Raw genomic sequence first — 26,301 nt, forward strand, 5'->3', positions numbered from 1 at the left:
TATATATATATATATATATATATATATATATATATATATGTTTTTTTCATAGTGAAAGCCATCTATAATTAAATATTGCTGTTGGTTGTTCAACCTGTCAAAGCAGTATCCAGGTGCACTATAGTTCATGTAATTCAAACAGATTAAACCAAGGTTATGAGGGTGTGATAGTGTGTGGAGTTTTGTAAGCTTAGAGGTAGAACTAATGGCTATAATCTCTTTAACTTATCCACAGTGGATCATTAAAAAATATAGCTTGTCAACAAGAAATGTTTTTTTTTAATTTTATTTTTTTTCTTATCAGTTACATTTTATTAACTCTGTGTCCCAGCTGTGTCCCGATCCCTCATTCCCTCCCAGTCCCTCCCTCCCTCCCTCCCTCATCTCCACCGTGCCCCTTGCCAGGTCCACTGATAGGGGGGACCTCCTCCCCATTCATCTGATCCTGTTTTATCAGGTATCTTCAGGACTGGCTGCAAAGCTCTCCTCTGTGGCCTAACAGGATTGCTCCTCCCTTGGGGGGTGAAGAAATAAGTTTAAATACGTTCAATAAGCCATGTGAAGTTTGATACTTCATATGGGAGAGAAAACTAATTAAATGTTTCTTTAATAAAGTAGCTCTCAGCAGGTAGTTGTTCCTGTTGCTATTTTCTAGAAAAAGAAGCAACTGAAAAGTTAATTTTTTAAAATTTTCACATAATGTTTCTGGGAGTTAAGCAAAATCCACATTTTGGGGCTGGAGAGATGGCACAGTGGTCAAGCACACTTAGTGCTTTTGTAAAGGACCCAGGTTCCAGGCCCTGTACCTACCCCACAACCACCTAGAAGTCTGGTTCCATGGGGACTGACACCCTTCTCTGATACTTACATGGTCCACATACATAATCCAAATATGAATATTAAAAAAATCAAACCTAGACTTACCCAAGAAAACCAGACTCTACCACACCAGTGGCTTCCAAAATTTGATGCATGCTAGACCATTTATAGTGTTCCCTATTAAGGCATATTTCCAGATGGCTGCTTGGAATATACATTTGTATAAATACACCATCATGATGGCAGCCTAGAATCTGTACTGGATCTTCGGAACAGCACCTTCTAGGCTACACAGCTAGGAACTAGAAACTACCATGTTCATTTACTGTCTTTATCAGGTTTATACTAAAGTAGTATACTAAAGTTACCCCAATCAGAATTCTTATCTGAATAGTTAATACATTATGTAGGTACAGCTTACAAATGGAGGGCATTCTTGACAAATCTGAAAACGAAGCCTTCTTTCACAAACCATAGAATTTGATTAATTTTTTTAAAGCTGGGAAAGATTAAGGAATGAAAAGGAGCATCAATAAACTGGAACCATCCTAAATAAACCATAATGAGAAGTCATATCACTACCATTTCTTTGTATTTTATATACCCAATACCATAAGTCTAATAGAAAACAGTTGGCTTACTATGCTGCCGATCTTGTTTAATTTGAAGATAATTACTTAAGAAGTAGTAAGTGCTACTTTTGTTATGTTCAAAGTAAATCCAAAACTGGATGTAGGTGTCAATACTAGTAGGAACACTAGCTAATGGACAGAAGACCTGTATTACAATCCCAAAATGTTACTTTGTACTACTTCTAATTGCCACCTTGAATAAATTATTTCACCCTTATCTGAGCCTTGTGATTCATCACTTGTAAAGAAATCATAGTAATATAAAGTTGTCATTATTTGTCATTCAATGTACCAAAGACATCTGAAGCTATCTTATAAAAGCTATAGCAAGTTACACACACACACACACATAGAAAGAAAAACATCATAAGGCATATTTTCCAGTAGGAGTTATAGCATTTACTAGATACTTTGAGAATACTTGTTTTAAAAATTGTGCATGTGCATACACAGGCATGCATGCTTGTGCGCATGTGCAGAGGCCAGAAGGTGGCTCTAGGTCTCCTGTTCTACCTCTCTCTACCTTATTCCCCAGAGATAGACTCTCTCACTGAACCCAAGTCTTGCCATTTTGAGTAGGCTGGCTGACCAGCAAGTTCCCAAGATCCTTCTGTCTTCACCTCCTAGTTAGAATATGTAATATTTTTTATATGTGGGTGTCAAAATTTGAACTCAGGTCCTCATGGTTAGGCAGTAAGCACTCTTTACTCACTGTGCCCCCCCAAAATATTTTTGATACAAATATTGCCATGCTAGGAGCTCTCTAGTCATTAAGTAGTCTTCTGAGCAGGATAAAATCCTCAGAAGAAAGTTAACTCAATTGTGTATTACCAAGTTTACAGATCCAATAACTTCAGCATCTGCAGAAGTAGACATGATTTTTGTTGGTTACTGTCTCCATTCTGACTGCACACCAGTGCCTGTGTTATGACTTCTGGCCCCTTACTTGAAGCCAAGAATGACAGGCCATCACTACTATCACTCTAGTACATGAACTTGTAAAGGAGGAATGTTGCACAGCATCAGGACCCATAAGTACCAGGTGGCTTATCTACTATGCAGCCATGTGTCTTTGGGGAAGACACACCTGCAAAACAGAGGAGACAGATAGGGAAAGCACTGGGTCCACAAAGATTCTGTATTCTAATAATCCCAGATATTCTTGGCATTTCACAAGATGGGATTACTGCCAACTTACATATTTCCCTATTATTTCCTCAAAAGAAAAATTTAAGTACAACTCAACAGAAAAAGACATCTGAAAGAGGAAATTAAAGTAATTTTGGATACATTTAAGATGAATATATAGAAAAACAGTAGTTCAATTCAGAAATATTTATTTTCCACAAAAAATGAAATAACAGTTTATAAACATGAACTAAGAAACAAATTATAAGTATGAACTAACTAATACAAAAAAACTTGCTACATAACCACAATGATTAAATGTTCCATAAGTTCTAAATTCTGCAATTCCAACACAATGTTGACTCTTTATATACAGACAAATGGCACTATTTAATTAAAAGTTCTTTCTTTTTCTTTCCACTCCTTTCCATTTTCTTTCCTTCTTCCCTTTCTCTTTTGTGCATCTGTGTGTATTGCATGCTTGTACACACACAAGTCACACTGTTAATGGGGAGGTCAGAGGACAGTTCACACGTTAGTTGTTTTTTCCTTTCACCAGGCGGGTTCCAGAGATAGAACTCTGGTCATCAGGTTTGCACCACAAGCACTTTTATCTGCTGAGTCATATCACCCACTCAAATGTTGACATCTAAAAAGTATTTTTCTTCACATTTTTCAGTTTATTTTCAGATAAAAAAAGTTTACCATACAATTACAGGCATTGCATTTTTAAATAGATATTCACAGTAGCTTCAACATACATTTACACTGAAATATACAAAAACATGTTTCCAAGTCAACCACTCCCCCCAAAAAAATTTAATGACATCGAGATTGGGAATATGAACCAAGGAATATATGTCTCACAAAGTAACTATGGTTTTGTTTAGGTTTAAAAGTACAGGCACGTACAACATTACAGCATTACATTATTTTTTAAAATAGACTTGTTGTCTAAGAATTGGTATTCCCAAGGACAAGCTGTTTATAGGCAATTGGTCTAGTGAACATCAACTCCGTCACAGCAGAAGCAAGTACATGTGCACGGCTTCCTCTCTTCCCCAGAACAGTTACGAAAAGCAGACATTTTTAAAGAGGGAAAAAAGTAGGTATCTCACAAATGAAAATGATTAAGATCTAAAGAATATCTTTACAAAGAAATGTAAGATCTCCATTAGTCATCCCAGCAAATTACTTAATTTGCATATCTGCCCATTTTACTATCTCTTCATTTCAAATCTAACTTTATTCTGTATCTGTTTTGCTAAATATTAAAAATATAGGCATCTTGTGGTGTGATTTTTAACTAGCTCTTAGGGGGAAAGACAAATATTACTTGCAGCTTCTACAGTCTAATTATTGTGGAGATTTCATGGCACCAACAATTTGACGAACTGGATCTGCACTGTCTGAAACTTAATAATCATCTGTCACAAACTATTATAGACCATTGTATGATTACCAGTGTCAAAGAGTCCATAATCTCACCAAGGGTAGCTATTTCAGAAGATAGAAAAATAACTTATAATAATTATATTTTAACACCAAGCTTTTAAAGTTAAAAAGAAAACTAAAACCTATAGAATTTTCCTAGTCATTCTCCTAAATTTATTTTAGGAAATTAAAATGTACCATACTTGAGAGAAAGTAAAGGACAATAGAGTATGAAGGAATAAAGGACAGGACATTCTAAGAAATATGAATACTCATGTTTACAGGTCTTGTGTTTACAGATGGAAAATCTTATGAAGAGCAATAAAATGCAACTATCAAAATCCCATCTTCTTTAAGTCCCTTCCATTTAAATTACATGTGCTTTAGATCTGTCTTGATCAATTTGGCTCAGCTCTGGTGTGATTAGCTGGTCAAAGCTGCATAATACTACTCATACAATTAGCTCATTAAAAAGCAGAACTAAATTCCAATGTCTAAAACTGATCTTAGGTATAGCTACCTGCCTTGTATCAGATCTTGGGTAACTGCCCGTTGGGGTGGCCAGGGATTTCTTCTGGAAGCAAAACATGGAGTCTGCAGGTGGGGCATGTCCCCTGTTGCATCAACCATGGTCTAATGCACTAAGAAGCAAAATGATTCAAGTCAGAGTTTCAAATTTAGCCTAGCAGAGGCAGCTAAAACTCTATACATCACAGTTACCAACCAACATGTCTTCTGACGGATCTGAAAGCCAAGCCATCTGATACAAGTATGGCACACTCCCTAGTTTGCTGGCAACTGCAGAGTATGTTTAAGCCATTCTATGACTCACATTTTGCTCTCACCCTGTTTTAAAAATAACTAGTAGTCCTTTCTGACAAAGATATTGGGGAAGCTTGATCTATTCTTTCTTTGATTGATTTTATTTATATATTCATTTTTATTTATAATTCATTAAACAAATCACAACTAAGAACATGAAAGTTACCAATACCAGCCAGGTGCTGTGGTGTACAACTCTAACCCCAGCACTCAGCGAGGCAGAGGCAGAAGGATCTCCATGAGTTTAAGGGCAGCCTGGTCTACAAAGTGAGTCCGGCACAGCTAAGGCTACACAGAGAAACCCTGTCTTGAAACCAAACCAAACCAAACCAAACCAAACCAAACCAAACCAAACCAAACCAAACCAAACCAAACCACACCAAACCACACCAAACCACAACAAAAAAACGTTACCACTACCCTTATGGGACTCTAAAGCTGAAACTACCTGAATGAAAAGTCTCTTCAGATTGTTTTCCATGGTGACAATGATGGCAATCTTGAACTATGAAGTACTTATGTTTTGACTCTTAAGTATTGACTCTAAAACCAGGAATTTTTGATATTAGAATAATGGAAAGCCAAATCAGATAGGAGGACTAAGTACAGGGACTATGTTTGAGGCCTAATAACTAACCCTAAAGAGTAACCCGAGTGAATCATACACATTTAGTTCACTGAACAAAGGCAAATAAGTTCTGATAAACATTCTTTTTTTTTTCCTTTTTTAAAAAAATCATCACACATTAAAATTTCAAAATGGGAAAGTTGGGTGGCTAAGTATCATCTAGGAGACCTTTTGCAATTGGCCATTTTTCACACCTCCTCAGATCGAAGCAGAAAACACACATAATTTTGTAACAGGTACCACATATTGTAACTTTAAAACAAGGTTTGAAAAATCAGGCAATTGTTTACTTCCAAGAAAACATTTCTTGTCTAAGATTATATTTTCTTTTGTCAAATTACAAAAGGACTTGAACCATGCATTATACATCAGTAACAGTTACACAGAGCAGCACCAGGAATTAATCCCAAAGAAATACCAAGAACACAAAAGATATGACAGCCTAATACTTTTCTAACATTAACACCCAAGCCTCAGAACCTACACATGTAAACACAAGAGGTGAGAGAGATTACTAAGTAAGATATGTCTTCTGCCTTAAAATGGGAAGGGCCATGATTACAGATGGACAATAGACACTGTAGATGTTAAAGCATATCTGGGTAAAGTGGCACTTCTTTGTTGCTAGACTTGTCACTCAATTGCTATACAATCAGTATTTCCTGCTAGTTCTGGTCAAGGGAAATATATACTGTATACCATTTAAATCTCCAGGCTGTCCTCCTGAAAAACAGCAGCATAACCATGAGTGCATACAGTGGAAGGTGTAAACATTTCTGTATGGCACCCAGAGTGAAGTGTAGTTATGCCCAGTGTGACTGTGAAATGGCACTGGATGCTGATGTACCTTTAAGTAAGGCAGTGGTCTTGCTTAGCTAATTAATGGTAAAATGTTAACAGGACAAGCTTAAACATTTACCTGAGAGTGGAATTTGTGAGCACAAGGCAAAACTGAAAGGTTTTCTGGAGACAAATTCTCATGACAGATGACACAAGGCTCCTCTTCTTCCTCTTCATTATCCTAGAGAACAACATATAGGATAAAATTTGGGCTAATTTTTCCTCTTGACCTAAATGTGTTCATAGTCAACAAATTATCTCACCAAGTCTTTGGCTCCTTCCCATGTGGCAGAACCTTGAGCTGCTGTGGGGGCCTGGGGAGCATTAGGCTGTGAAGTGTGGCTGGGTGAAGCACTATTACCATCTGGCACAGTCTTTCCTTCACTCTATAAAAATAATATTTACTTTTAAGAATTATCCTAAAACAGTATCAACTGACAGAACTGAATAAAATAGGTTGTAGCAAAAGGAAGAACAATATTCATGATGTATTTTGAAATAAAATGTTGGCGATATTTCTTAGAGCTATGTGAAGAGTTCTTTTAAATAAGTATTTCCAGAAAATTAGAAAAGCAACAATAACAAAATGTGCATTCATAATCACCCAAAGCAGGCATTAGAAACTAAAAGGGTCAGCTTTATTCTGGTCTGATCAAAAACCCTTCTATTTTGCTTGTCAAGTTGAATTTGTGGAATTTTTTATTGTTATAATGATGTCCTATGATTAAGTCATTGATTCTTGATTCTCTTAACATGTTATGAAACTATTACAGAGATGAGACTATAGAATTAAAGTTTGTTGTTTTTTATTTGCTTGTTTTACCTCGGGTTTCTTCGGCCCAATCATTTGAGAAATCTTGTAAACAATTTCATCAAATGTCAGTCGAGACACTGACTTCCCATGAGAATCTTTTAATTGTTGTAAAAAATCTGTAAGCTCCTTCCTGGAAGAGATCCAAAATAGAGAAGGGTTGGTTTTTCCTACTGCTTTGAAGATGCCCTCAAAAATGAGATACAAAATTCTGTTCAGTAGATAGTCAGCATACAGACTAAATTCTATAGTTTTGAACCTAAAAATGTCATCCACATTTTTTTAAAACCAAAATGAAAACTGCTAATTGTGTCCAGAAGTGTGTTTACCAGAAAAAGTTAATGATGTTTATGAGAGTTAACTATGTGAAAATTGAGTTGATTCATTTACATATTGAGAACTTTGTATCTACAACTTCACTCAAGACTACATTATTCTTTTTTTAATATCTATAAAATAACTTCTAATTATTTTCATCAGCATTTCCTTTTTTAATCCTCCACTGAGATCTATACTTCTGCTAGAAAAAGAATGAGATATTTTTCTTTCTTTTGGTTCATGATTTATTCATTTAGTAATTATTTATAACTATCTGATAATTTTATTTTTTTTATAATTATGGAACTTATTAAAACCATAATCTAATTTTAAAGCAACAGGATATAATGTTTTCCAATAAAAATAGCAAGAAAAACTAGACTTATTTCCACACAGAGTACAGATTTTAAAATTTTAGTTAATTTTAAATCCTTCTGTTAAAGCCAGACAGTGAAAGCCCTCAAATCACTATTTATTATACTGAAATATGTCCACTTACAAAAACATGATAAGAATATCAATAAAAAGGAAAAAAGGCTGAAACCCGATGATTGTTGGAGCTTAGAATACAATTAACTGAAACTTTACTTTGTTGCCTTGTTAATAAAGTAATTACTGTAGCTGGAGGCATTCAAACTGAATAGTTTATAACTAGAGCAAACATAAATTTACACGCTTATCTTCCATAATTTAAGCATAATAAAATGTAAAAATATTTAGCATTTCTGCTGAGCACTTTATTTTCTTAGTCAATTTTATTTTACTAAGACCATAGTGAGGAAATATTTGTCCTTGTGTATGTGTGTGAATGTTTCATTTCTATAGTTACGGCTATGAAAACGATAAAATACATGTGTAACCAATGAAGAAAAATGAAGGTACCTTGTCTGTTGTGGAAAAGCCATTTTCAGTCTGTCTGTGATCCTCTCCCAGTTTATCATGAGAGGTTCACTGCACAGACTTGCGCTGGGTGACACAGTGTCACCTATAGGTGTTGGCATAGCCCAGGTTATACCAGGCATCTGTAAAGGGTAGAGGGTTACAGCCATCAGCTTCAGTTAGTAGACAGCACTGCATGCCAACAGAGTACTTAGAAGCTTCAGGAAAAAAGCAGAAGAGTCATAGTGATACCTATGAGACCTAAGTTCTCTTCTTTCAGTTTTTTCTTAATATATACAATATTTCTAACTTTTTATTACCTATTTTAACTTTAAAAACAGGGTGTTTGCTCAGCAATCACTAGCACGTACAGAAACACATGCAGAGTTCTTATTAATGAATTTGAAAAAATAGTAAGTGAAAAACTAAAAACTACCTAAAGTCAGCCAACAAAGGAATGAATAAATAAATTATAGCAAATCAATCAAGTTCTTACAAATAGATGTCTATGTCTGGGCATTGGAGATACCCATGGAATATGTTTAGGTTTTTCAAAATAGTATGTAGCACTGAATATATGGTGAAGCTCCTTTAGTATTAACAATTTTAACATGTGCATGCATTTGAACACACAAAAGCACCTGTAAGTTACACAGTAATATGCAAATGGTGATTTTTCATAGGAATTTAAACACAAGGCAGTTTTACTTCCAAATGTCTTTATTTCCTTATTATCTACATTTTTACAACTATTAAATATACTTTTACAATTAGAAAAATAACAATGATAAAAATTTTAAACTCTACATAAAGATGATGACAGCAACAAAAATGCTTTTGCTCCATGTTTCAAAAAAAAACAAAAAACACAGAAAATAGCAATGTGGGAGGTACAACAATATATCTGAAAGAGTTGTGAAACCAACCATTATTTTTTGTGCATTTTATGGTAGTCATTAGAAACAATAAGATAAATGAATTATCATCAGGCAGAGAATTTTAGAGAGTTAATTAGGTTACTAAGGTTAGATCATGACAACGTTGACCTAAACATCTCTGGGTCAGCATGAAAAGCGAGTGAGTAATGACCACCAGTGATTAGACTCAAACAAGATCTGCATGAGTCTTCAGCATTCCCTAGGAATCTGAAGGTAGTCTTACTAGGAGGTAAACAGATTTCAATGTTTTCAATAAAATTCCATTCTGGTCATTACAGAATACCAGCAAGTAAACTGTGTAAGCAACACAGTTAAGACAGTGAGAAAAGATGTGGCACTCATCTGTAATGTTGAGGCTTACATACATATCTTTTGAAATATAAGACAGTTGGCATAGAAATAAATGAGCCTAACTATATATTTCAAAAAAATTGAGCAAGCTACAAGAACTATATACTACTATATACAGACACAAACACATGCATACACATGGAAATACAATCAGGCAGAAACATACAAATATATAGCCACATAAACGCACATGCACACATAAACATACACGCATACATGCATGTGTGTGCACGCGCACACACATACACACACACACACACACACACTTTTAAAAATGAAAGTGCTTTTATGGAAGAGTCAGGATTAGAGACTTTTTTTTTTTTTTACTAGTTATACCTGACGTCATTCTTTTGGAAGAATTTTTTTCTTTTTTAACTTTAATCAAAATGACAAATCATAATTCCAGCCATTTTAAATGTCTTTATTCCTTCTTCAGGTTTGAATAAAACTTATCTATTTACAATTAGGAAGACTGAAAACTTTAGGGTTTTGTTTCAAGCTGAAGTTACTTATGCTATTTGTTGCAGATACACCTGAAACACTTGGGTATGTATGTAAGCTTAGACGTTTAATTTAGTTTACTGTGACTGTTCTTTGCTTTTCTACAAAATAGCCATGTAAAAAATAAAAATGTCAATCCATGCTACATTTTTGTCACACAAGTAAAATGCAATTAGAAGAACTCAGTATAAAAATATCTTTGTATTTCAAAACTAAGCTATTAGGTAAAACAAATATTCACTCAATAATCATGTAAGTATCATCATCACCAGCATTACCAACATTATCCTACCAAACAAATGAATGAAGATAATGTATTTATTCAGGAATCCTGTTTTACTTATAAGGGACTATTACTTCACCAGAAAAGGCTCTTACCAGGGGCGGCCTAGGTTGTACAGCTGCAGAGATGACTCCAGGGCAAACTGCAGGCATTTGAGGAACAGTAAGTATTGGTCTAAAGAAAGATTCCTTCACAAGAGGTCTTCCTAAGAACTGCTGTATCTAACATAAAAATAAATAAATAAATAAATAAACATATAAATAAATAACTAAATAAATAAATGTTTAGATAAATAAATAAATAAATAAAGCCCCTCTACATGTTTATAGACTTACCTGGGCAACGCTGTAAAGTCACAGAGCTATGCAGGGGGTAAAACACCGATTTGAAATTCAGATACAAAGTATATTAGAAGCAATGTGATCAGAATATTAATTAAATCTGAGATTTTGAAGAAGCGAAAAAAAGTGAGAAAGAGTAGAAGAACCTGGTTGAATAACTGGATGCCAAATTCTTAGACTATAAAATAAGAGAGTTGGGTAATGATATAAGATCAATGGTATAGTAATATAGGACTCTGAAAGGTATATGTACAGAAATCGCAAAGGTCTCAGTGAATAGTGTCCATGTTGACAGACAATACTCGGATATTTCATTTAAAAATCCTCAAAATCATCCATAGAAAATATAGCTTTCTTAATCTTGTACTCAAGATGCCATTTGATGGAATCAGGACTTTTATCTTTAGCTTCAAAAACAGAAGAATGATGTAGGGCTCATACAAGGGATACTCCTCCATAGAGGTCCCTTGTGGGTGTGGCGGTAGCTCCCAAGGGGTCTTAGTAATTGTTAGCTGGAGAGAAACCTCAGCTTGTTAGTTTGAGTATAGAAGGGGACAGGCTGACGGAGCTTCTACAAAGAGCTAGGTCTAATATGATCATAAAGCAGGAACACATATTTCATCATAGTGACTATAAAACAAACACAGAAAATTAGAATCCAAAAGTGGGGTCACTGATAACTAAGTCTGACGATATGGTTTTTAGGTCTTTGAAGCTGGTTGTGGAAACGATTTGGAAACATTTGAGAAGAAAAATTCTAGAATCCTGTAAGCAGTTTAATGGGTAATTCTAGTGGGCGTTCAGAAGACCAGAATGCTTCTAATAATGAGAACAGTAACAGACTACAATCATGAAGTTTTAGATGGAAACAGGACTCCATTGGGAATTGGACAAGAGACCATTTGTATCACTTCCTAGCAAATAAGTGTTCTTTATTATACTCAATGATGAGTAGAAATAACGTTTACAGAATTACCATGAATGTTACCAAATGCCATCTGCCCCTCAATATCTTATCTTCCTATACCCAGACTTAGAGTAAAAATAAAAAGTATCACCTAACAATAACCCCCTAACTTATTCACAGAAACTTGTGTGTATTTCTCAGATTAAAGCACTCAAATCAGTACATCTGGTTAAACCTACTGGCTCCTAATAAGGAGAAAAGTGGTATAAGTGAAAACCTCACTTGAGGTCAAAACCACAGTAGATTATAAAAGCTAAAGAAAAGAAGTCTAAGGCAGAATTAGAAGGGACTGACTCTCTAGTCAGCATCCTGGGTATTATGCTGGAATGTTTTAGTTATATAGTATTAACATGGAGAGCAATGAGAATTATGTGCATTCACCAGTTATCTCCCATAATATTGAGCAGATGAAAACAGCACTTAGACTTCAAATGTATGACTAAACACCAGTTTAAACTGGCCTCAGTCAGACTGTATCACCTGTTAATTGTATCATGATGGATGGGCCATCAGTGACAACTGGTATTTAAAGCATGCACTTAGTTCCATTTGAGCACATGCCTAAACACACTATATACTCTGAATTTTGTACTTTCCCATTCATCAAAATAAAGATAGCAACTTTTAAAAATGTCAGGCAGCTTACCAGTATCTCAGGACTTGGTGGTGGTGGGGGAAGCTGGACTGGAGGCAAGGTACTCAAGGCAAACCCTTGCTTCACTTTATTGATTTGTTCATTGTATTGTGTCTGGCAGAAGAAAAATATATTTCAGACCACCACTGAATCTAAAGAAACAGTATATAGCATAAAGTCTGACAATTCAACATAAACTAGTAGTTCTCAACCCAGTGATAGAAAAAAAAAATAAAATTTCTGACATAAAAATAATTCTTAATCTTAGAGCTTGTACTGTTGGTGCTCTGTTCAGGAAGTTGTCTCCTATGCCAATGAGCTCAAGGTTCTTTCCCACTTTTTCTTCTAAGCAGTTTAGTGTGTCTGGTTTTATGTTGAGGTCTTTGATCCACTTGGACTTTAGTTTTGTGCAGGGTGATAAATATGGATCTATTTGCATTTTTCTATATATAGATATCCAGTTAGACCAGCACCATTTGTTGAAGACGCTATCTTTTTTTCCATTGTATGGTTTTGGCATCTTTGTCAAAAGATCAGGTGTCCATAAGTGTGTGGGTTTAGAAGACAATGCAGCCACTCCTGATGAGAACTGATAGACTAGGATTAGAGGGAAGGACAGGAGAACCTTCTGAATCAGTGGACTTGAGGAAGGATATAAGAGGAGAGGAGGGAGGGAAGGTGGGATTGGGAGGAGAAGAGGGAGGGAGGGTACAATTGTAGCCCCTACTAGGGAGGGGGCTACAGCTTGGATATAAAGCAAATAAACTATAATTAATAAAACAAAACAAAAAAACCAATTCTATAATCTTTCATGCCCACACTTAAATAGCTGTGTTTCAGGGATTTAGTGATAAGATATAGTGACATAATTTAGGAGCTTATGGTAACTCCTCAGTGTTTACATAATTTCCAGTTCACAAATAGAAACCACTGATATAAAGTGAGGACAGAATCTAAAAAGTCAAGTATCTATAAGAAACACAAGGGCTAATATGAAAACAAACAATTTTTAACAAAGAACTGAGTTCCATGTCAATGTTCATATTTAAAAAGTAAAATGTTAATTAGACATTCATAATTTTATTTATCTAAAAAACTACAGCTGGGATAAAAAGGGAATAAATAGTAATAAATAAAAAAATAAAAATGAAAAAAAAAATAAAAATAACTACACCTCTGGCTTGCTCCAGTTCTATAAATGTTTTGGGATTGGGTAAAGGGAAGACAGAAAGAAACTGCATTCTGGGAAAGGAGAGGAGAAGAGACCAGGAGTCTAATTTTGGAAATTTTCATACTTTCAATATTTTTTTGGCATTGTTCCTAGTTTTCTTTATTCATTTTAGTAAAGAACCCATTAGACATGGAAAACAAAACCTTATAAAACAAAGCATTTAGTGATTTCCATGAAGAAAATAGGCTTGGAAGAAAACAAGGACAGGAAACAACGAACAATGCTTCTGAGGCTAAAAGTCTGAGTACGCCTAAAAGAAATTCTGAGTACGACTAAAGATGGAGGGACAATGATCCCAGGGAAAAATGGTTGAAACCATCATTTGTAAACTCAACAAGTCCATAGTGCTCTAAGGTAGTTCTTTGCAACTGAACACCGTTGTACCATTTATAGAAGTCATGTGAATGTAAAATTCAATCAATATTACATATAAAAATGTGAGAACCATTTCTATAAAAAGTCACTAGTTTAGCCTTTTCAAAGTATCAATTCAATTAAATCAATAGTTAAGATTCTGGAAGAATGGAAGAATTATAAAATGTTAAGATTAGAAAAGAATATAGCTCTATTTGACATTCACTATTTTCTATACATGTAGAATTATCAATTAATTTTATAGCTGGTTAACCTGGAGTGAATTTGAGTTTAATTTTGTTTGGATTTGGAATTCTGGAAAAACTAGGTAAGGGACAACTTCTGAGTTTATCTTTTCCTGGGACAATGAGTGAAAAAGTCACACATGAGTCTATAATTTATACCTAACATCAATTAAACAAATATAATTACAATCTGAGATGATAATCTTCGGTAACTGAGATGAAGAACTGTTGTTAAGTTTCTTACCTCTTTGCTTTTAGTGCTGGTTGTTCTCTCTGAATGCACTCCCAATAACCCTGCCAATCTATGTAAGTATGCTGGCTGTTCTCTCTGAATGCACCCCCACATAACCATGTCAATCTATGTAAGTACGCTTCAGAACTTACCCTCAGGTATGCAATCTTGTTTCGAACATCCGCCACAATGGCATTCCAACTATCTACGGCAGCCTTTAATTGAAGTGATTCCAGGTTGCTGATGTAGAAAGGGGACATAGAAGCTCGCTTTATATATAACATTTAGGATCCCGAAAATTTCAAAAGTATTCTCTAGTATTTATGTAAATAATATAATAAAATTACCTTCAGTACTAGCAATTCCTTTAAAAATACATGGACAGGCTTATAATTGATAAAAACAGAAACCAGCAATGTATGTACCCCTTTTAAGGGAAGATAAGACATATCTTTCCAAAAACCATTTTTCATTCTTCTCCCTATCTTCAGAACAGCATTTTTTTTTCCTATCTTGATGATACTATAAAATTTTGTTCTAAAATATCTCCAATGGAGTAGGGAAGCAGAAAAATCCAAACAGGGAAGCTGCACAAGTAATCTCAAGAATGTTGTCCCATCTTGGAGGCAGATTAGATTATCTTCATGTTAACCCTGATGTCACAGAGTCAGAACTGATCTGGCTCTAATGTAAGTTAGAACATTAAATTATTTCTGGGATGACAAATTATGAAAACACACACAAAAAATACAAACAAACAAAAACAATCAACATTTTCCTCTGAGGAAGAATGCTCTCCCCAATAAAGTGTATAAAATGAACCAGTATAGCAACTGTTCACTGATGCATGTCCTATAAATAGCTAAGGCAGGAACAACTCATAGTGTTTTAGTGCTTATGGTCTCCAGGAGAAATTTCCCGCGGATTTCCAAAAGGGCTATGTATAGCAGCATTCCCCCTTCTACACCATGAGTCTAACAATTATAGGTCATCGGTAAGATCAGACAAAAAGGAGCTTCCAAGAGTCTTAATTTACACTATACTCCTTTTCCTCCTGGCAAGGAAAGGCAGGCTGACTGCTCACAATAGTTCCTTCTCAGCTTGATTGGACATCAGTATCAAAAATAATGACAATTTAAAAATGATTATTATAAAATAATAATGCTTTGATCTCAGAGATAATTAACTCTTTAAATTTTAAAGGTATGCCCTATAAGATTATAAATTTAAGGAAATTTCCATGGAACTCATTCCAATATTTGAAATTTAATACAGAACAGCAGAAACTGTCTCATAACACGTAGCGTTAGATGTTATTACCTATTTTTTTCTAAATATATTACAAAGGTACTTAGTATCAAGCATAGTAGAAAAACAATTAGAAAACAGTTTTCCAATTAGAAACTGTCTTGTACACATCTGGCCTTTATGCATGTCTCTCAGCGGGGACAAAGCTGCCACTGTATTCAGTGCTTGCCAATAATTCATTAGATGCAACAACATACTTGAAGAACAAAGAAACAAACAAACCTGAGCGCTTGGAATCATTCCAATGACTCTGATGCATGTATTGTCAAATTCATCACAGATTATTTTCTTTTTTTTTTTTCACAGATTATTTTCAACTATGGAGATACCTGCCCCTCTCTGAGGTCATGTGAATTAGGTGGGAAGAGGTTACCTTGCTGCCATGTGAGTCACCCTGGCAAGCTGATTGAGGCACTCCTTTTCTGTCTGCTCAAGGTGTAGTAAACCAAAATCTCTACGACACTGTAAGAAATACACCTACAGATTTTTGAAAGAGAAAGGAAATGAAGGAATTCTAAATGAGCAACCTCTTAGTCATCTCAAGTAAACTCAAAGCGATTTTTCAGTCTCTTCCATGAACACTGTAGTGTCTGACAATCCAAGAAGCATCAAAAATGTTTTCTGACCAAAGCAACTCTGCAGTTTTACTTATTTTATTTAATGGTTACTAGGTTGGTAGGCCAAGAACATTACTTTTCAATCCCCCCTCCCCCAAATATTGGACTAGTCTTGGAAACTTTAAAGAGCGGTACCTTGGTTTGAGAGATACTAACTTAATTGACAAATAATTGATAATGTCAAGGGAGAGCCTATACATTAGGATTTTTAAAGTTCTCACTAAATTAATTTTAATATGCAGCTAAGTTTGAAAATACTCAGAAGAAATTCTGTTGTTTATATATTCATGAAGAAGGGCTACTGAAATACAGAAGTAATCAGACAACAGAAAAGGCACAGTCCAATGGGCCTTACAGATATTCTGGCCCAATATTTCTCCAGAGAAGGAAGACTTTCCACATCATTACTAATGTATAATCACTTAGTTTCAAGTTGTAGCTGTTAAACACTCAATAATTACAAAATGAATACTCAGACACTAATAGGTGTTAGAAAGTATTTTCTAAAAGTAACAACAGAAGCAGACAGAAACTTTTAACTGAAAGCTCTGAAGAACAAAGAATATACATGAGCTCAAGGTAAGGCCAGCTTTTCCTCTGTTAACATAAAACTGCAGCATATATTCATGGAGTGCTTAGATTATCACTTCTCAGTTGTTCTGGAATCCCAAGAATTCTACCAGGGAAGAGAGCTTCTTAATGACAGGTGGCAAAATTTTTAATGCTTTTTAATGTCAGCAAGCTCTTCAAAAAATGTGAATCTTCCTATATAAAAAGTTTCAATAGCTATAAATAAAAATTATATGCATACATACAATCTATTTCTTCTGAGAGAGCCCACCTGTGGTATTATAAGCTAACTTTAATAGTATTAGGTGACTTTCTAAGGTTATGGGAAGTAAGCAGGCTTTTGATGTTGAGGTTATAATATGCACGCATTTTTACAGTAGCTCTATGGACACAGCAGAGAAAGTGGTATTACAGCAGTAGTGAAACGTTATTCCTACAAGTATGGCTTAGAGTCTAATTCATGAGAATTCGCCTCTAACTTTAAATACTGTGATTTCTTGGAGTCACTGAAGGAAAGCAACGTAAGATTACAAATACTCAAGCACTCCCAAATGACATGCCAGTGAAACAAAAGAATATGAGTTTAAGCTGTAGTTTTCTGAATGATACTGTTTTGTTTGTTTGAAAGCCAATCTCTTTTCAACTCTTTAGCTATAGTAAAGTAAAATTATCCTCCCTTTTCAATTCCCCCATTTTCCTTTTACCTCAGCTGTTAAGGCTCTGCTGGTTTCTGCATTCAGTTTGCTTAAATACATTTTAACTGTGCTTTCTAGATTATGCTTCTCCATTTCCCACTGAGATCTGAAATGCATGATCATTAAAAATTAGCAACATTACAAAGATAGCCTTTTCCAATTTACTCAGAAGAAGATAAAACCATGACAAGAACAAAATATTTTATTGGAAAAGTACACATAGCACATAAAAACAAAAGAAGACATTGTTTAAAACATAGTTATTCTTCATTACAAAAATGCAGAAGTTTTAAAGTTCTCAGTACAGAGGCTATGACCTAAATTCTGAATCTGTAGTATTAATCTCACCACTACAACATATTAGATGTAAAACCTTAGACAAGAACAATGGACTGAGTGTTGAGTTCTCCTTGACCCATAATTCATTTCTTGAAATCTTCAACTCTGTTGTGTAAGTTTCCTCCAAGATTAAATAAAACATTTCATCTTGCAGGAAACTCAAGGTATAAACAACTCATTATAGTTTCAGAAAGTCCTGAAAATTGACCATATTTCCTAGACCCCTATAAGAGCTAAGAGTCTCTCTCAGAAGAGAAGAGGAAAGGTGCAAAGAAGATTCTCAGACAAGCAAAGCTGCAAAACAACTCCAGGACAACACCAGTTACTTGGAAGAAGTTTAGACCAACACAGTCTCCAACCTGATGAGCTGCCTTAGGCTTTACATTGTGATCCAGGTTCTCAGCTTTCTGACCTGTCACTCATGCTGAGGTGGGCGTTAGTGATGTAGCTGTCTTTTTGAGTAGTTTCTGCTTATAAGTAATCCCTCACCCATATTTCTGTAGTAAGCCCAAGAAAACTCTATGGTTCACCAAGGTGGACTTTGGTAGTATCTGTATTTTGATCTATTATGGATTCTTTATCTGGGGTGAATAGATGTGTGTGTTGCAACTCCCTAGGAAAAGTTCTGTCATACAACAAACCCCAAATTGAGGATCTTAGAAGATGCAGTAATTTTTTCCTAGTGATTGGGACATAAAACACTGGAAAGTGAGATGGTCATAAAGACAAAGCCTTCATGAATGGAAATAATACGTTATTATTATTATTTTTTTAAATTTACTTAACCTAGAACACAAAGCTGGGCAATAGTTACTCCCTCCTAAACCTCCAAGCCCTCATAGTTTCCTAACATTTAGATTTTATCCATTATACTTGCTTTTTGTGAAATCTTAGGTCTGGTTCATGCTCCACGTCCTCCAAGATCTCTCCTCCAGCTCTGCTCTCCTAGCTCTCCTCTCTCCCCTTCTCCTCCCACTCATTTTCTGCCCTCTGGCTCCTCCCCTCTTTCCTGTCCTCTGGCTCCTCCCATTGCTCAACATTTTGGCTAGTTGTTTTATTTTGGCCTGCTTACACAAAGTTGAGACAGGATGCTTAGAATAAGTATCACAATGCAATATCCAGATTGAAACCAGAGAGTGGGGTGGGGGGAGAGAATCAGCATTTGAATGAACAAGGGTAAGGTGTATACATTTCAAAAGAACATTATACCAACATTTCCCCCTTTAAGTCCAATAAAAGGCTCCTTTTCTTTCAATACAATAATAATTATGAAATTCTGAAAACTGTCAGGTAAAATCTACATGTGCAATGTCCAGTCCATGTGTATTTAGCAACTTAGGATAAAGTTATCTGATTATCCTATCTATCTTGAGAAGTTAAAAGTTCTATACCTAAATTAACTTTTATCCTCATTGGTAGTACCTATATGAAAGGATTTTTTAACTTCTAAACAACTCAAGCTTAATTGTGGCACTATAACTATTTGGTCTTCAACCCCATCAGAAACTTGAGAAGGAATAAAATTAGTTACTTGAATAAATAGGAAGTGCATGTTAGCAACTTCCAAAAAAAATAAAAAATTGAGAGAAATAGTTTGCTGTCTTAACAGTCACCCATAACTCTCTGTAATGTTGGAGCATCATCTTCAGCCTTATTTTAAATGCTATTTTGAGACAGCTCTGTGGCTCTTGTACTATGTGAGAGTAAAAAGAGAAGATATGGAAGATCTGCTATGAAGCAGCAAGTTTTTAACAGATATCTAGCTGGTTGTCACCCTGACCTTGGAGGAATTGGTGCATGCTGTTAATCAGTCAGTAGTTTGTTATAGTGGTGGACCCACAGGAACAAGGGGTTTAGTTCCCTATTCTTTTAGCTTCTGCACATGTGAAAATTGTCTCAGTTTTCTCCAATCAGAGCTGCAATGAACATCTTCCAATCTGACTACACCTTTCTGTTTATACCTATTAAACCCAATGTAGTTGCTGATATTACTCAATTTCATGTGAAAAAGTGCTGTTAGATTATCCCAGCTAAAAATGTTGAGTAAAATGCAATTTCAGAGATGGAGTGCCATCGGAAGAAAATGGTGTACCTTTTCATGGAAAGTTGATCTTTAAGGTTCTTGATTTCATCATCTTTAACATGGATTTGGCGCTGTAATCTAAGCAAATAAGGAAGTCATAAAATGATAGAAATAATTTCTCATTAACACAGAAGAGCTCTACTGTTGCTTAAAGAGGGGCCAAGTATATCTTACATGAATCACAAATCCTGGCCTTGAAAACAGCAAATGATCTCCTATACCTCATCCATCTGACTTCTTTGTTGTTGTTTTTTCTCATTTATCTTATTCACTTTACATCCTTGTAGCTGCTTCCCTCCACCCTTCCCAGTCCCATCCTCCTTCCCTCCCTTCCTTTTCTTCAGAAAAGGAGACCTCCCTTTCCCATCCACCCCAGCTCATTAAGTTGCATCAGGACTGAACATGTTCTCTTCCCCTGTGGCCTGTCAAGGCAAACCTACCAGGGAAAGTGATCTAAGAGCTAGCAAGTGAGCCTGTGTCCCATGCAGTCCCCACTTCCCTTACTAGAGTATGCAGCTGAAGCCTAAGCTGCTCATCTGATACATCTTTGTAGGGGGCCTAGGTCTAGTTCATTCATGGTCGTTGGTTGATGCTTCAGTCTCAGCAAACCTCTCTGGGACCTTGTTAGTTTGCTCTGTTGTTTTTCTTGTGGAGATCCTGTCACTTCAGGTCCTTTTCACTTTTCTCCCACTATTCCCCAAGACTCTCTACCCATCTCCCAATGTTTGGCTATGAGTCTTAGCATGTGTCATGAAGCACTGTTAGGTAAAGACTCTCAGAGGACAACTCTGATGGGCTCCTGTTTGCAGGCTTAAAAAGTATCATTCATAGTCTCAGGGGTTGGCACTCTCCTATAGAGTGGGTCTTTGGATGGGATAGGCATCAGCTGGGAAGTCCCTTAATTTCTGCTCTATCTTTATCCCTGTATATCTTGTAGGCAGGGTATATTTTGGATTGAAGTTTTTGTGAGTGGGATAGTCTTACCTGCCCTTTATTAGAAGACTAGTCTATTTACAAGATGTCCTCTTCAGTCTCTATGGTCTCTGCTTGAATACCCCTTATATTCCTCCAAGAACCTACCCTGACTTAGTTCTCCAGCTTGTCACAGAGATGTCCCAATCCTCAGTTTCTCTTTTCTCTACAGGTCTTCTGTTCTCTTGCTCTTGCTCTCCTCAGGTCTTAATCTCAACCCTCTTAACTCTCTGACTTCCTTTTGTAAACCTCATTTACGCCTCTGAAATTTCTACTGTGCAGCCGCACTGCCACCTGGTGGCTGCTGAGAGATTAAGACTAAAAAAAGATAAGCAAATTTAGAAGTTTCATTTTTATCAAGTTTTGTACTTACTTGGACACTTTATTGATTCCAAAAGCCACTTGTTGGTTTAGAGATACAATGATTTTTTCTTTCTTTTTAATCTGCATTTGATTTTCCTGCCACCGAAATGTTACTGTTTTCAGTTGTCTTTTGTAATCCTGCTCAACGAAAAATATTTTTTCATAGTATTCAAGTCACCGAAATGTAAAGAACCATACCCACATTGAGATATCTTTTAAATAAACTTTATTATAAGAATACTTAGAAATAAATAAAAAATTATACATCAAAATAAAACAGACCTAAAGTCTATAAAACTTAATAAACTTATTATTATTAAAATGGAAACTCAAGCTACACATTAATACTGCACTTTCAGTATTAAATATTTTATATACTTATCTACTACAAAAAAAATCTATAACAAAAGAACAACTTTATATTCTCATTCATAACTCAGGTCCATTATGTGTACTCAGTCCTTCCTCATCTGCTACTCAGTCTTTCTTGTTCTTTATTATACCACACCTACATATACACTTGTTTATATACACATATATTACTGACTAGATTCCATATGAGAATGAGCATGTACTTTATTTTTTCCTGAGATGTGCGCTCAACTATTATTATACATTTTAAGTCCATCCATTTTCTTGCAGATATTTTTAACTTCATTTTTCTTCGGAGCTAAATAATATTCAAATATATGTATGTATACACTCACACACATATACACACCAAATTTTCATTTTTTTCTCCTTTCACTGAAAATGATTTTTTTTTCACATATTATATCCTAATTATGGTTTCTGCTCCCTCTACTCCTCCCAGTTCTTCCCCATATCCCCTCCCATTTTCCTCAGTTCCCTTTATTTCATTTATTAGAAACAGGCTTCTAAGGGATGATAATAATATAGAAAAAGAAAACTAACTCATCAGAGTTGGACAAAATATGGAATGCTTCATGAATTTGAGTATCATGCTTATCCAGGAGCCATGCTAACCTTTTCTATATCATTCCAATTTAGTACATGTATAAGCAAAGCAAGCACTACTCCAAATTTTAATTATAGATTTATTCATCTACTCATAGACTCGGTTGATTCCAATTCTTTGCTATAGTGAATAAAGTGGCAATTAACCTCTGTCTATGGTATGGTATGGAGTTCTCTGGATGTGTGCCCAGGGGTGAGAAGGAGGGCCATACAGTGGTTCTACTTTTAGGTCTTTGAGCAATCTCCACATTATTTCTACAATAGATACTTTATTTTAAATTTTAATTTAATTTTATTTTTAATTACACTTCATTTACTTTATACCCCCCCTCTAGTTCACTCCCTCCTCCCTTCCCAACCCCTTCCTTCCTCCCCCTTCTCCACGCATGCACCTCCCCATGTCCATTGGTAGGGGAGGGTTTCTTTTTCTTCCTTCCGATCCTAGTCTGTTAGGTCTCATCAGGAGTGCATTGTTTTTCTCTGTGGCCTGTTCCCCCCTCAGGGGGAGGTGATCAAAAAGCAGGCCAATCAGTTCATGTCAGAGACAGTCCCTGTTCCCATTACTATGGAACCCACTTGGACACTGAACTGCCATGGGTTACATCTGTTCAGGGGTTCTAGGTTATCTCCATGCATGGTACTTGGTTGGAGTGTAAGTCTCAGGAAAGACCCCTCTGTTCAAATTTTTTGGTTCTGTTGCTCTCCTTGTGGACCTCCTGTCCTCTCCAGATCTTACTATTTCCCACTTATTTCATAAGATTCCCTGCATTCTGCCCAAAGTTTGGCCATAAGTCTCAACTTAATTTGCACCCCCCAACAATGAATAAGGGTTCAATTTTATTGAGTTATTTTAAGACAATGTATCATTGAGTTTAGCATTTAAAATATTTCTTGCTTCTCTAAGATCTAATGGCAAATGTACTCACTTCACATTCATACTGCAACTTATAAAGTTGATGTTGATGAGCGAGCCTTTCCTTTTCAGTTTCTTTGTAGTCTGTACTTTCCTTTCCAGATGAGCCCTTAAGCAAATACAACAAAAATATTTATGTTTCTAAAAAGATACTAATTTTTCTATTTACAGGATTCCCATGTATATAAAGTTGCCATGTATGATAATTCCTAGTCACACTTTACTTTCCTAATAGCACTCATTAAATAATACAACAACTGTAGGTTGCTGCTACTGCTGAGGGATACTCACGCTTGCTGTCTGTAGTTTTTGTAATACTCTTAATTGAACAGCATCACAGAGAATAAATGAAGGGCCAAATTTTAACACATGCAGTGCAAACTGTCCATACTTAATTACTGCAGTGCACCAACTTCTTTCTTTCTTTTTTTTTTTTTTTAACAGTAAAAAAGCTTTATTATGATGGGAAATTTGCATTGTTTGTTTTATATTTTTTAAATAAATTTTTATTTTTATATTAATTAGTTTATTCACTTTGTATCCCAGCTGTAGCCCCTTCCCTCATCCCCTCCCAATCCCACCTTCCTCCCTCATCTCCTCCTATGCCCCTCCCCAAGTCCACTGATGGGACCTCCCCTTCCATTTGACCCTAGCTTATCTGGTCTCATCAGGACTTGTCCTTCTCTGTGGCATTGTCCTCCTCTCTGGCCTGGCAAGGCTGCTCCTCTATCGGGGGAGGTGGTCAAAGAACTAGCCACTGAGTTCATGTCAGAGACAGTCCCTCTTCCCATTACTAGGGAACACACTTGGATACTGAGCTGCCATGGGCTACATCTGAGCAGGGGTTCTAGGTTATCTCCACGCATGGTCCTTGGTTAGGGTATCAGTCTCAGAAAAGATCCCTGTGCCCAGATATTTTGGTTCTATTGCTATCCTTGTGGAGCTCCTAACCTCTCCAGGTCTTACTATCTCCCCCTTCTTTCCTAAGATTCCCTGTGCTCTGCCTAAAGTTTGTTTATGAGTCTCAGTATCCGCTTTGATACAATGCTGGGAAGAGTCTTTCAGACGCCCTCTGTGGTAGGCTCCTGTTCTGTTTCCTGTTTTCTTCTTCTTCCAATTGTTCATCCTGTTTGCCTTTCTGAATGAGGATTGATCATCTTACCCAGGGTCCTCCTTCTAGCTCAGCTTCTTTAGATGTACAGATTTTGTTTATCCTATATTATATGTCTAGTACCCACTTATAAGTGAGTATGTACCGCATGTGTCTTTCTGTTTCTGGGATACTCAGGATGGTCTTTTCTAGTTCCCATCATTTGCCTGCAAATTTCATGATTTCCTTGTTTTTAATTGCTGAGTAGTATTCCATTGTGTACCACAATTACTATATCCATTCCTCCACTGAAGGACATCTGGGTTGTTTCTAGGTTCTGGCTATTATGAAAAAAGTTTCTATGAATATGGTTGAACAATGTCCTTGTTGTGTATTTCAGTGGTCAACTTTGGCTACTATACCATAAACAGGATACTGATGGGGACCACACTACAGCATATTTTACAAGCCCTTTGCAGATGGCTCAGTGGTTTTTAAATAAGTAAATAAACATTTTCTGCAAGTATGTGACATTTTGATTTTCATTTTGAGTTTTTCTGGGTTACTGTACTAACATTAATGGTCCCATATTTAAATTTCAGTGTAACAGCCAAAGCTATGCCAATTCAGTTAATCTATAAAAAATTGTAAGAGTAACTGATTGTGACACATGTGCATTTTAAAGCAGAGAGTGGCTCACCACTGACTTCAAGCACGGTGTGTGTGTGTACACTGGCACACATTTCAATACTTTATCTACCTTCTATAAATTTCTTTTCTGAGCAATAATTTTCCTATAGATATAGCATTTCAAGCAGTGTCTACTACCAGAAAAGAAGTCAGAAAAATAACTACTACATACTAGAGCTTTTCAGAAAATCTTTTATGGTTGCATCCAAATTAAATAATAAAAAATAAACATTTGGTTTATTAAAATATATTTTAATGGCATTTGACTTAGTGAGGTTTATGCTAGTTTTTAGTGTATTGCCATTTCCCCTCCTTGCTCCTTACACTTTTTGGAAACCTTTTTACAAGAAATGCATTTTTTTTTTTTTGAGTTTGCCCAATAGTCAAGAAATGATTTGAGAACAAATGTGAATTTTAGTGACAGTGGGTGTTTTTTCTTCAAACTCTTGTCTTAAAATATCTCCTCTTTCTATTTTTGTTGTTTTTCTTCTCACAACAGCAAAATCTGCTAGGCTTTTCAAAAGGACATACTGCACAAAGAATCTGGCTAAAACAAGATTATCAACTCTTTCTACAAGAAGGACGGTAGGGCTAACCCTTCTCCAGGGCTCACCTGCTCTGCCATGTCCAGAAGGTGCAGCTCATCCAGGCTACAGAACTTGTCCTCAGTGGCAGAATCCTCTTGTGCATCACTTGCATCAGTTTTCACGTATGGGCTCAATGTGTGCACATCTCCTTGTTCTGTCTCCAGCTGGTCGTCCTTTTCTACCATATATGCGCTACAGTGGGGACACAGTCAATATGACCTTTCACAATGGTATAGCGCTTTTCAACATAGGCTATTGCTTCTCAAGTTAGTAGTATACTGCCTCACGAGATACCCTGTATTAGAAGGGCTCATGGTCAAAGTTTGGACAGTGCTCACTCCCACTGTTCTCTTCTCTTGAACACTAACAATGAACATCAGCATATAAGAGGAAGGACTTGTTCAAGGTACCTATTTAATTGTGCATGGCAATGTTTTCAAGAATGATAAGACAATAGGCTTTATTTTTCAAATTACAGCTATTAACATTAGTTACTCTGGAATCAGTATTTTGAAACAAGTTTGCAAGTGTTCCCACATCTTTAATACACTATCGCAATTCATACATTTACCCCAACCAAAGAAAAGATGTACATATGTCTGTCCAGGACATAATAATTGATCTCTCCTTAAAAGTTAAGCTTTAGTCTATATGTATTATTTTTAAATTATTTTCGTAAGCATCAAGTCAGTCTTTGAATGAGACAGT

The 26,301-nt window shown here is 35.8% G+C and overlaps 1 protein-coding gene and 1 non-coding gene across 3 annotated transcripts in view; both read right to left on the reverse strand.

Annotated features, from left to right (window-relative positions):
* Window positions 1-2,777: 2,777 nt before the first annotated feature.
* The window catches only part of Dzip3 (DAZ interacting zinc finger protein 3), a 67,462-nt gene continuing 43,938 nt past the window's right edge, over window positions 2,778-26,301 (reverse strand). For both annotated transcript variants that reach the window (XM_055593817.1, XM_055593809.1), the window contains 14 exons: window positions 25,620-25,785; window positions 23,240-23,335; window positions 21,346-21,473; window positions 20,010-20,078; window positions 17,588-17,684; window positions 16,070-16,173; window positions 14,541-14,628; window positions 12,339-12,440; window positions 10,480-10,605; window positions 8,315-8,454; window positions 7,127-7,247; window positions 6,567-6,689; window positions 6,383-6,484; window positions 2,778-4,654 (listed from right to left, as the gene is read on the reverse strand). In XM_055593817.1, the coding sequence (XP_055449792.1) occupies window positions 4,544-4,654; window positions 6,383-6,484; window positions 6,567-6,689; window positions 7,127-7,247; window positions 8,315-8,454; window positions 10,480-10,605; window positions 12,339-12,440; window positions 14,541-14,628; window positions 16,070-16,173; window positions 17,588-17,684; window positions 20,010-20,078; window positions 21,346-21,473; window positions 23,240-23,335; window positions 25,620-25,785 (1,573 nt within the window). In that variant the 3' untranslated portion in view covers window positions 2,778-4,543. The remainder of the gene's footprint in view (window positions 4,655-6,382; window positions 6,485-6,566; window positions 6,690-7,126; window positions 7,248-8,314; window positions 8,455-10,479; window positions 10,606-12,338; window positions 12,441-14,540; window positions 14,629-16,069; window positions 16,174-17,587; window positions 17,685-20,009; window positions 20,079-21,345; window positions 21,474-23,239; window positions 23,336-25,619; window positions 25,786-26,301) is intronic.
* Window positions 22,265-22,368, reverse strand: LOC129667494 (U6 spliceosomal RNA). Its single transcript, XR_008718743.1, has one exon. It is a non-coding gene; the product is annotated as a U6 spliceosomal RNA (small nuclear RNA).

Source organism: Psammomys obesus, unplaced genomic scaffold (genome assembly GCF_907164565.1).
Source record: "Psammomys obesus unplaced genomic scaffold, mPsaObe1.curated_primary_1811, whole genome shotgun sequence".
Taxonomy (NCBI): domain Eukaryota; kingdom Metazoa; phylum Chordata; class Mammalia; order Rodentia; family Muridae; genus Psammomys; species Psammomys obesus.